The following is a 12,272-nucleotide window of genomic DNA, read 5'->3' as shown; positions in this document are numbered from 1 at the left end:
TCAAGGCTTTATACACATCAATCAGATCACCTTGCAGGTGCCTAGTCTCCAGACACTGTAATTTGCAAAACTTAAGCCTTTCTTTGTAAGAGCAACCATTTGTTCCATTCACTAAATTTGTTGCCCTTCACTGTAATTGTTCCAACAGCTCTACATCCTTCTTAAAATGAGGCCTCCAGACATGTATACAGTACTCAAGATGTGGCCTGACCATTGCCTTATAGAGGGGATAATCACCTCCTTATCCCTGCTAGAAAAATTCCTATATATCATTGACAATACACCATGAGCTACTCTTGCAGACTGTCTGCACTGCTCAGAAAACTTTATATCTGCCTACACAATTACCCCCAGGTCCAGGCGCCTCCGTAGCCAGGTGGGAAGGAGCAGCAGTGCGTAGCACACGCTTCTTGATTAGACCGGGGTTCGAGCCCGTCGCCACCAAATACGGAGAATGCGGAAAGGTCAGGGAATGACCACCGCATATCCCCAGAATAATATGGCCTTAGTTGCTAATTTATCCTAAAAACCAAAAAAAAAAAAAAAAAACAACAAACCCCCAGGTCCTTTTTGCTCTCTACCACTGTCAGTGTAGTACCACACAGTTGATACGTTACTCTGGGGTTACTGCTTCCCATATGCTTCTGTTGCGGCTGCGTACTGTCATTAGTGTCATTAACACCCTGCCGACCTTCGTATCGTCTGCAAACTTGGACATTAAGCTTGATATATACCATCATTAATAATACAAAAAACAACAATGGTCCCAACACTGAACCCTGGGGGACTCCATTAATAACATTAGTCCATGAAGAGCAGTGTCCATTGATTACCACTCTGTCTTCTCCCACTCAACCATCCCTTTATCCACAGCAGCAATTTGCCTCCAATGCCACACTGCTCTAAATTGTGCAGCAATCTTACATGTGCAACAGTATCAAAAGCCTTTCTAAGATTCAGATATATGATATCAAAATTATTCTTTGCATCCAATTCCTTTGTGACTACATCATAGTATTCACTCAAATTGGTCAGACAAGACTTCCCCTTAACAAACCCATGCTGTGTTCGAGCTATAACTGAAGTCTTGTCTAGATGATCTGGCAATGCTTTTTTAACAAGTGCCTCCATTAATTTCCCCGGAACAGAAGTTAATCTAACAGGTCTGTAATTGCTCGTGCCTCCCTTTGATCCTCCTCCTTTGTGGATTGGGGTCACATTTGCACATCTCCAGTCCAGGAAAGCTCTCATAATTATGGCTGAGGGTTTGCTTAGTGCCTTTGCTGCCTTCTCTAATATAACTGGATAGATTCCATCCACCCCAGATGCCTTTCTTATGTTTATCTTCAACAATTTCTCCTCCACTTTACTCTCAGTTATTTCAAGATTATCTAGCTTACTCTCAGAGTTTAATACACTTCTGGTATTCCTCTCCCTGAATAACTCCTCTTGTGTGAATGTAGATGCAAAATATTCATTTAGTTTGTTAGCTACCTGAGCAGGGTCATCAACAGTTGAACCATCGATACCAAGTGGACCAATCTGATTCATCCCCTTCCTTCTATAGTTTACATAAGTAAAGAACACTTTGCTGTTTTTCTTTGCATCCTCTCCCAAAGATTTCTTGTAATCTGCCTAACCTCCTTTGTGACTTGGTTACAGACCAGCTTATATCTATCATAGGCTTCTGTGTCACCTGTCAATTTATATGTATCCCATTCATTTTTCTTCTCTGCCACATGTCTAATTAGTTCATCTGACATCCATTTAGGCCTAAATCTTGAGCAATATTTCTTAGTTTGTATGAAAAGCCTAGTAGCTTCCAAGATCAATTCTTTGAATGCTTCCCATTTTGAATTTGCTGTTGGTAACTCTACCAGTTGGTCCCACTGTATTGAATTTCAATAATGTCTCAGACTACGGTAGTCACCTTTACGAAAGCAAAAAAACCTTCCCTTTACGCCTGATGGTAGTTACCTCTTTGAGTAAATCCCACTTCAGCACACTGTGATCCCTGCCACCTAGTGTTTCCTTTATCTGCAGATTCTTAATACATGAAGAATCACTACTGATAATCAGATCAAGAGTATTACTCCTTCTAGTTGCCTCACGAACATGCTGCTATAAAAACAATCATCCAATAAATCTACAAAAGCCTTGCTAGTGTGTGTGACCAACCAACAAATTCCAGTCAGTCTCTGGGAAATTAAAATCCTCCCATGATAAGACACTCTGATTTACTGGCCCATTCTACTTCTGTGCACAATTGTCATTATACTCATCAGGTTCATTAGGCCTATAACACACACCTTTCATTTTTCATTTCCCAGTGCTTATGTCACACCAAACGGATTCAACTTTGCATTGACCACCAACATCAGTTGGATACACTTCCTTAGATTTTGTGTTTCTTAACTAACAGCATAACGCCTCCTCCCTTCCTGTCCTGTCTATCCTTTCTTACACATTGTACTTCCCAAATTCCAGTTCTGCACTGCTTATGTCTGTGTGACACCATATCTCTGATATCCCAACAATATCTGCCTTTGATGTCTTGACTAGCACTTCAAGCTCATCGAATTTATTAAATATACTCCTACTATTGGTGTACATGCAAGTATGCATGCACCTGTTTCTACTCTTAGTTATCCTAACACAGCCCATGTATTTCCTTGTTCCACTATGACTGCTTGCAGTTCTGGAAATCCACATTGCCTTGCTTTCCAGGCGGCTGCTCAATTGCATTTCATTAAATGCAGTGCAAGAATCACTTTCACCTCTGCCAGCGGATACTGTTAATCTATTAGTCTGTGTATCCCCCTAAGCTAGCAGTTTCCCGACCTACCTAACTCTGCCTCGATAGAATCAGCAAATATTCTTGCACCCTTTCTATTTAAGTGTATCCCATCCCTGTAGAAGCAGTCTCTCCTGTTAACAAGCACAGACCAGGCTGTGAAAAATTCTACCCTTTGAACCTTTCACAGTCTCTCCAGGGCCGAATTGATCAACAAGGCTCTCATCATATACTCCCTATCGTGTCTAGGTAGAATTGCAGACACTTTCAAAGTCAACCCTAACTCATGGCTTTTTTTTCAACATTGACCTGTACTTGTTGAGTAATTCTGTTGGTGTCCTACTCTTAATATCATTAGTACCAGTGGGTACAATATCACTCTTTGTGCCCTTAATGGATGATATCTGCTGTACAACATCATTATCAACCTTTGCCCCTGGCAGACATATCCTGGTCCTGTTCCCCCTATTCTTTTTGCACAATGTGTTCCCTGTTTCCCTGACAATAGAGTCAACGACAACAACTAGTTCCTTTGGGACCACCGCATTCTGCCTTGGGGGTTGCCACTGTGTTGCATGATGTTCAAGTGCAAACCCTGGCATTGATTTGGGCAGCTGAGAGCTTGATGGGGCCCCTCAATTTAAATCCTTTGAGGGCATTCACCCTGTCCTTCAGGCTGTCATCTACATCCCTAACAACGCTGAATGGCACCTGATTTCCTCACACTCCTTACATCATGCACACACAGACATTCCCCTTGGCAATATCATGTCCTTTTCCTGATTGCTCCACAAACATCAAACAAGCAGTGCATTTAAAAAGGCTGTGATTCAGAGGACAACCGCCCCCCTCAGTTCTCCCCTGAGCCACTGCACTCCCATTAGTTTGAGTCTTTTGCTTTGCTGCTCTGGTCTGAGTCATGATTTCTATTCAATTTCAAATAAAATTCCAATAGAAAATATAACCTTAAACTTATATCCCAGTGCAGTTATAACACTATATATGAACATATTAAAAAAAGAGGGGTGGCTTGTTTATAAGGTAATTGAAATTTTTGAATATGGCTTACACATGGCAAGAATATACCCAGCTACTTGATGTAATATGGCCCCAACAATGTGTCCCCCTACACACATACTATAAGGCCAGGTGGGCAGGAGCAGCAGTGCACAGCACATGCTTCTTGATTAGACCGGGGTTTGAGCCCGTGACCACCAAATACGGAGGATGCGGAAAGGTCAGGGAATGACCACCGCATATCCTCAGAGCAACGTGGACTTAGTTGCTAATCTGGCAGAGTAGAGACAGCAAGATTATACACTAGCTGATCCAAATGCCTCCTAGAGTTACCGGCAGGTTCAGTCTGGTGGACTATCTAGCAGCTAGCTTGCGAACACCATTTTAGAATTGTACTCTTGAAATGTAAGGAAGATTTGTTATCACATTGATGCACATCATAACCTCAAATAACATCAATCATATTGCATGATGGAAGAGATGGGGTGTTGTATGTAACACACATTAAATGATGCAGTATGTTATTACCACATTCCAGTTAAAATGTTTATAAAACATTAACATGAAATTTGCCTGTGGTGGGGGGTGGATGGACAATAAAAAATCCAATATAATATAGACCACAATCCAGCCTTTATGCTATGAGAAAATTCTTTCCACCGTATGCATTTTTGCCTTATGAAAATATTTGGGAACGTATATTTGTGTAAGTGTTATATATTACCCATCAAAATATCAAAAGTTACTTTTTGATATAACAGCTTGAGGCATTCTTTCTAAAAAATTTGTTTTTTTATCATGGATATTTAAACCATTTTCTTGAGTTTTACAAAAGCTTTACATAATTTTTATGGAATATCAGAAAACTAGATTGATTTAACTTCTTTCTGTTTCATTTATTCATTCTTTTTTTATAGCAATTTGAACAAGCAAGCATACTAAGAAATGAGGAAGCATCTGAACGAGCTTTCAGTGAACTTGAATCGCGTAAGTATGATGTTAAAACAAAAAAAATAAAAAAATATATATATGTTAAACTGGATAAAATAGAACAATTATTTTTAAATCTAATCAGAGTTTACTGATGATCAGAATCAAAAACAACTGCTCCAGTCTCTTAATGATTTCTTATTTTCACTCTCTGTAGCTTTTGAACAATTTTGATTGTTCAAAAATTATTTTGAACAATTTTGATTATTAACTAAACATCCTATTTGGATTAACAAAACATTTCAGTCGTGCATTCTGCATCACTGAATTGTTTTCATAATTGAAATAGTTTGTAACTCCACAAACATCTGTTATATGGCTTCTTGAAAAGATAGGATATGATGGTTTATAGTTTAATTATTATTCTTCTAATTAGGTAATTACAGGTGTTTTTGTGTGCAAATAAAAGAATTAAGATGTTAAGAATTAAGAGCACCACCATCAGGAAGGTGAATAATGGTAGGTAAATCTCCTAAGGTGTTAATAATGTCACTTTTTTATTTTTGTGTTGCAAATAAAAACACCATCATCTGAATATATGAGTAGGCACAATTGCATCACGTACTTAGCATTAGAAGCACACTGCCTGACTGCTTTATTACAGTGTATGCGTGCGCAAATAAAAGAATTAAGAGCACCACCATCAGGAAGGTGAATAATGGTAGGTAAATCTCCTAAGGTGTTAATAATGTCACTTTTTTTTTATTTTTCTGTTGCAAATAAAAACACCATCATCTAAATATATGAGTAGGCACAATTGCATCACGTACTTAGCATTAGAAGCACATTGCCTGACTGCTTTATTAGAAACACAGAGGTTTCAGCTGTATATAAATCAAAGAGGATACATGTTATGTGCAGGAAAAGTGTTATAATGCCATGTGACTGAACTATTGCCCAAATCACTTCACCAACAAAGGATGATATTCAGGATCTTACAGATTTCCAGAGTAATAGAATTGACAATGACATTTAGCTAATGCTACAGAGAGAGAGGGAGAGAATGATTGCACTTATCAAGCATTGAAAGACTAATGTAATTTGAATCTTTAATGAATATAAAAAAATACCTAGGAAACATACACAAACTGTAATGCAACAATGAATATTGTGTTGCTGCCAGGAATGCAAAGGAGGACTAGTAAATCATGATCCAATGAGTGCCAATTTTCATTTTAAGAGCACTGATGGAATATTGCAGATATGGAAGCAACCAGAAATGGTACTGGAACTATCCTATTGTGTACTAACAGTACAAGCTGCTGAGGGAGAGGTAATGGTGTGGGATGTTTTCTTGGCATGCACCTTGGTTCTCTGACCCCAGGGGAAGGCACCATGGACATCAGAGCATATATGAATATTTTTGTTGATCAGGTATCCCTAACAATGTTGCATGTTTATCCAATGGATAGGGTACTTTTGGAATGGCACTACAGCTATCTACCATGACAAATGTGTGAAAGAATAGTATGAGGATCACATGGAAGACTCCAAGCATCTACCCTAGCCAGGCAAATTCATAGATCTCTGGTCCACTGAGCATCCATGGGATGAACTGGAAAGGTGTGTTTGTCAGCATAGTCCTCTGCTCGTGTCACTCCAGGTATTGAAGACAGTTTTGTTACATGAATCATCCCATATTGTTTATGTCACTTTTCCATACCTTGTTTACTCCATACCACTTCCTGTTGGTGCAGTGATTCAGGCCAACTATTACCTCGTAGTTATAATAAAGTGGCCAGACACTGTATTATAGTAGTACCAATATATATTGCTATACTATTCATATAATATTTAATATATAACAAGAGTTAATGAATTTGACAAGCATGAGAAATAAAGAATTGAAAAATTTAGGGAAAATAAATAGAACAGATGATTATAGCTTAGATAATTTCTCCAAGGGACAACTACCTAATGCACTGAATTATTATCAAATTTATCACTGAAAAATTATCAAAGAATTATTATTATTTAGTCAAAAACCACAAATTAGAGAAGAGATTAAATGTGAAGCAAACAATTAGTTAATGTACACAGTGTTAAATTAATTGAATTTTTAAATTTTTTTTCTGTGATTAATAGAGGTGAAAAGTAAATGTAGTTATCTCCTTATGAATTACTAAGATTATAAGTTTATAGAACACTTAATAAAACTTCACAGTTTTATGTTCTATAACCTTAACTGTTCAGTTTAATTTCAACTGTATAATATTTATTTCTCTCTCATATACTTTTAAGGCTCTTTTCTCTCTGTATATATGTGTCATTTGTGGATTCACAAGTTTTACGTAATATGTGCGAAATGTGCATAGTCTGTCTAAAGCTAATAATACTAGATTAAAACTACATTTAATCTATGAATTTTTTTTTTCCATGCAATTTTTATCAAAAAAATGAATTGGTGGATTTATATTAGTTCAATTTTAATGAAATTTGGAATGACTCAACAAATATTTTTGAAAGGTTCAAATATAAAATTTCATTAAAATCCATCCACTTGGAGTCACTCTGTTACATGTGGACAGACAGACAGACAGACAGACAGACAGAGAGAGAGAGAGAGAGAGAGAGAGAGAGAGAGAGAGACAGATGGACAGATATGGTGATGACAATAGGCATATGCATCTATAGACACAAATGCATCTAAAAAAGTAATGAAAAATAGTATATCATAGTGATTGTTTAGAATGGAGATTCAGCTTGTTAAGAATGGTTACGTTTTTATTATTATTAGTGGTAGTGATGAGGGGATTTCCAAGTGAGATAAAATAAAGTTATTATATGTCAAATTTAGGTCTTTTGTTATTATTGGCATAATTAATCATAAAATTTAAATAATAAGAAATAAAGCATATTGAAATTCTCTTTTGCAGTAATGCATGTGTGTGTTCAAGTATTGTGAAAAAGTTGAATCGCTGTATTAGAATTCCAGTTATTAAAATTACAGACCATAATAGCAGTCTTTTCTTTTGTCAGTATTATTACACTACTTTGCATTTTGAAAAAAAAAATTCACTGATATTTTCTCAAAAAAGGGTGTTTCTGAATCATTTTCTAATGCTGATTTCAAAAATGACTTCCATTTGTTTCCGTCACATCAGGTCAAAAATCATGAAAGAAAAATTAATTTTTCATTAATTTTTAATAATTTTGGCAGAATTTGTGCACTGAAATTATAACAAAAAAAATCATAATGTATGGAGTGTTTATGCCTTGTCTTTCTAGTGCCCGAAATTGCCTTATGCTTGTATGGAGTCAGATGCCTTTTCATAATCCACAAATGCCAGGCATAAAATCGTTTTATATTCAGTTGCTTTCTCCATTAGCTGTGATATTGCATGAAGGTAAATCATAGTTGAGAATCCTGTCCTAAAGCCAGCTTGCTCTTTTGGTTGATTCTTATCAAGTATTCTTTCTAATCTGTTAGTAATGACTCTTGTGAACAACTTGTAGATGTGGGAACAACAAGCTAATTGGTCTGTAATTTCCAATTCATTTTTTATCTCTTTTCTTATGCAGCAAAATTATGATTGCATTATTGCACTCCTTAGGCATCACGCCTTTCCTAATATATTTTGCGAAGAGTCTTGCCAGTTTCTGTGTCATGTCTCTTCCTCCTAATTTTAACAACTCTACAGTAACTTCATCTTTACTTGGAGCTTTTTGGTTCTTCATTTTCTTCAGTGCATATTCTACCTCATTAGGAAGGATATCGGGTATGTTGTACATGTTGCTAATTTGTGATCCAACTTCTCCACTGCTGGAATCATTCTCTTGCTCCTTATATAATACTTTATTAGTAGTCTTCTGCTATTTGAATTATGCCTTCTCTGCTATTTGTAAATACACCACTATCCTTCATATCATTTCAGTATCATTTGTCTTTCTGCATTACTTTCTGCAGTAATTTGTCATTACTGCTCATGACTGCTGATTTAAGTCCTTTGTTTTTCCTTAATGCTTGTTCTACATTGTGTTAAATCTTCCTATGTCCTCTCTGAGTCTCTTTCTAATGGCTTTGCATAACGTAGTATACTCAATTTGTCCTTGTCAGTGTTTGTCTTGCTCTTAATTTGTCATCTTCGGTTCATCATGGCAAGTGTTTCTTGACTAATTTTTTCTTCTTTGGTATTTTTACCTATATCTTTCTTGGGCTTTATCACTTTCAGAAAGTTATTGTATTCCTCTTCGATATCTTGGTCTGCAGAAGCTCAAACGTGTTCCTAAGTTCCAGTACCTACTGCTTTTTCTCCTCTTCTGTTATCTCAAAGACCTTCATATTTTTTTACCCGAGTCAGTTTTTTCCTTTCTTTTCTTACATCTATATCAAGTGTGCATCTTACCATTCTGTGATCACCTCCAACATTTACCTTGTTCAGAATAGTAACATCTTCTTCTACTGATGGCATTCGTGACAAGCAGATGTGCCTATTAGAGCTCTTCATAGATACAGTAAAGAAGTATAGATAAGAGGGGATTACAGAAGTAGAGCAGGATTTTTAAGGTTATTTAGTATATTGTAAAGTTTATTTTAATAAGTTTTTTTTCCCTGTAATAGTTTGATTTTTTTTAATATTATAAATATAATTATTTGAAAGTTTGTTTTATTAATAATTAGTAAATTTCATAATGGTTGTTACAAGATCCACCTTGAACACTTCGTCAGAGGGTACCACGACTCATGGAAATAGCTGATGGCGATTCCTGGGTGAGTCATGATTTATCCCTTGCAGAACCTGTGGCATGTATTCCAAGGTCGACCTAGTAGATAATCCTAGCTTACTTGGAGATTCTTTCTTTTCTTTATCACCGTTGTAAGGAGTGCACTGATCTTAAGTTACAATTTAGTGCATTGCTAGAACAATTTGAGTCAATGAAAAAACGGGTGCTTGCCCTCGAGAATAATGTAACTGGGAGCTCATCGGGGACTCGATATTCTTCTAGTAACATACCAAGTGAGGCATTCGAGCCCCAGAACAGAATAACCAGGTGCAAACCACTCTGGTTCAAAAGGACCTAGTTCCATTAAGAGACTCCACTGTCAGGGAAACGGGAAATATTTTTTGTAATAAGGATAGGTGGACTAGAACCAGGGTATGTCTGGTGGGAGCAACTATTAATGATGTCACAAATAGATTATCAGATTTTAAGGGGTGTAAAGAGAATATTATTATTCATGTGGGGACTAATGACATTAAGCATACATGATCTGATGATTTGTTAGACAAATATAGGACCATGCTGAAGAAATGCTGCGAGTTAGGTCACAATGTATATGTGTCTGCAATTCTGCCCAGGCACAATAGGAGGGATTATATGCTAAAAGCCTTGTGGATTAACTCAAGAGTTGGACTCTGCAAGTCTTTTGGGGGGAAATTTCTATCAGCTTGGCCCACACTTGTATGTAGAAGGAATATGTTTTGTAGTGATGGAATACATTTAAACAAAGGTGGTGCAAGAGTTTTTGCCAATATTATTGAGGATACCTTAAATGTTCAGGGAAACTGCTAGTTTGGAGGGACAAGGGTAATATAGATATGCATTTATCTGATAATATTGGTCAAATTAAAGCTTGCACATATCTAAAGAGTTCTTGTTTGTTACCCCAACAGAACATATTAACAAGATGTTCTGATGGCAGAAACGTTTCAAATGAGTGGGCAACTAATACCAGGGAAGCGAGCTTAAATAACTTTAAGGAGTGTGTCTCAGGGTAGTTAACTATACAAGAATGCTAAGTCTTAATTGTTTATACAGTAATGTCAGAAGTGTCGTCAATAAAATGAGTGAATGTGAATTGCTCGTTAGGACAAATAATGCTGACATAATAGGGCTTATGGAAATGCGGTGCCACCCGGATATAGGGGATGACGAGTTTCAGTACGGTATGTACAATGTATTTAGGAAGGATAGGGAAGATACAAGGGGTGGTGGGGTCATGCTTCTTATCAAAAGCAGCCTGAGCATGATGAAAGCTTTCCTGGATTCAGATGTTTCCATGCTAGTATAGAATCTGTATAGTGTTGAAATAGTTGGAAGCAAAGGTATAATGAGAGTGGGAGTAATCTACAAGCCAGGTGATTGTGAAGATTATGATGAGAGTGTTCTACATGCAAATGGAATAGGCAGGTAAGTGTGAATGTCTTATTATGGGTGATTTTAATTTGCTTCTAATTTATTGGAGCAAATGGGAGGGAAACTCCACATGGGGGACAGTTTTTAAATAAACTAGATGATTGCTATTTGTATCAACATGTCAGGGAAAGTACTAGGGAAAATAATACTCTAGACCTCATCATCACCCATGAACCAGATGATATAATAGGGCTGACAGTACAGGAACCAGTAGCAGAAGTGATCACGGAGTTCTACAGTGGACGATGAAGAGAGAGAGAGAGAGAGAGAGAGAGAGAGAGAGAGAGAGGTAGCAGCATATAAAGGCAAAGGAATGGGTTATAATTAAGGTGCTACATGGCCTCTGTTAACTGGATAGATATCTCACAGAGAGCAAATACAATTGAATTATGGTATACCTTTAAAACATTAATCACAGAAGCCTTGAATGCTTATATACCATTAAAAAAATACTCCATGAGGAGGATTCCAAGTTGGATGAATAATGAAGTTGCCGGATTACTTGAGCAGAAAAAGACTACAGAGCAATAAAAAGTACTGAAGCCTATAACCGCTATAAATTGTTCTGTAATAGTGCCACAGAAAAGGTTAGGGCTGGCAAAGGCAGATTATGAGAAATCACTGGCAAAAAGAGCAAAGGGGCAGGGGGGGGGGATAAGGAATTCTTCACATATATAAATGCAAAGAAGAGAAGGACAAACCAGATCGGACCCTTATGTAATGGATGTTGGATAGTATTAGATACCCTAGCTGAAGTTGCAGATGAACTCAACAGTTACTTTGCATCACGTCAATGAGAAATTCTGGAGTGAAGTTGAAAAAAAATGTAATTAATGATGATGTTGAAATTTCACATGTTTATTTAATGAAAAAAAATTTAAGCCTACAGGCCAGTATGACTCCTGGGGTTGATGGCATATACCCTGTAATCTTAAGGGAGGTGGCAAGTGAGTGCATTGAACCATTCAGGCTAATTATGCAAACATCACTGGACTGACTCGGAAGTGATTCCGTTCGATTGGAAAAGCGCCAATGTATCTCCAATACATAAAGGCGGTTCTAAGAGTAAAGTGGGAAATTACCAGCCAGTTAGTCTAAATTCAGTAGTAGGGAAAATCATGGAGACAATGATCAAAGTTGGAATTCAAGATCATTTATATAGAAATGGAATTCTGAAGGATACTCAGCATAGTTTTGTAAAGGGAAAATCATGTTTAACTAATCTGGTTAGCTATTTTGACAAAGTCACTCAAGAGCTGGACTTTGGGAATAATTTTGACATTGTTTATTTGGATTTCAGCAAAGCATTTGACTCAGTCTCACATGAGTGGTT

The 12,272-nt window shown here is 36.9% G+C and overlaps 1 protein-coding gene across 1 annotated transcript in view; it reads left to right on the top strand.

Moving 5' to 3' along the window:
- Window positions 1-12,272, top strand: part of LOC150087172 (histone-lysine N-methyltransferase SMYD3-like) — a 153,407-nt gene that overhangs the window by 49,191 nt on the left and 91,944 nt on the right. The window contains exon 4 of the mRNA XM_090371866.1: window positions 4,729-4,798. Within this exon, the coding sequence (XP_090227992.1) occupies window positions 4,729-4,798 (70 nt within the window). The remainder of the gene's footprint in view (window positions 1-4,728; window positions 4,799-12,272) is intronic.

The sequence above is a fragment of the Mastigoproctus giganteus genome, chromosome 4 (assembly GCF_048544385.1).
Source record: "Mastigoproctus giganteus isolate SK-2022 chromosome 4, ASM4854438v1, whole genome shotgun sequence".
NCBI lineage: Eukaryota > Metazoa > Arthropoda > Arachnida > Uropygi > Thelyphonidae > Mastigoproctus > Mastigoproctus giganteus.
Note: the sequence above shows the minus strand (reverse complement) of the source record. Positions and strands in the feature narration are given on the sequence as shown.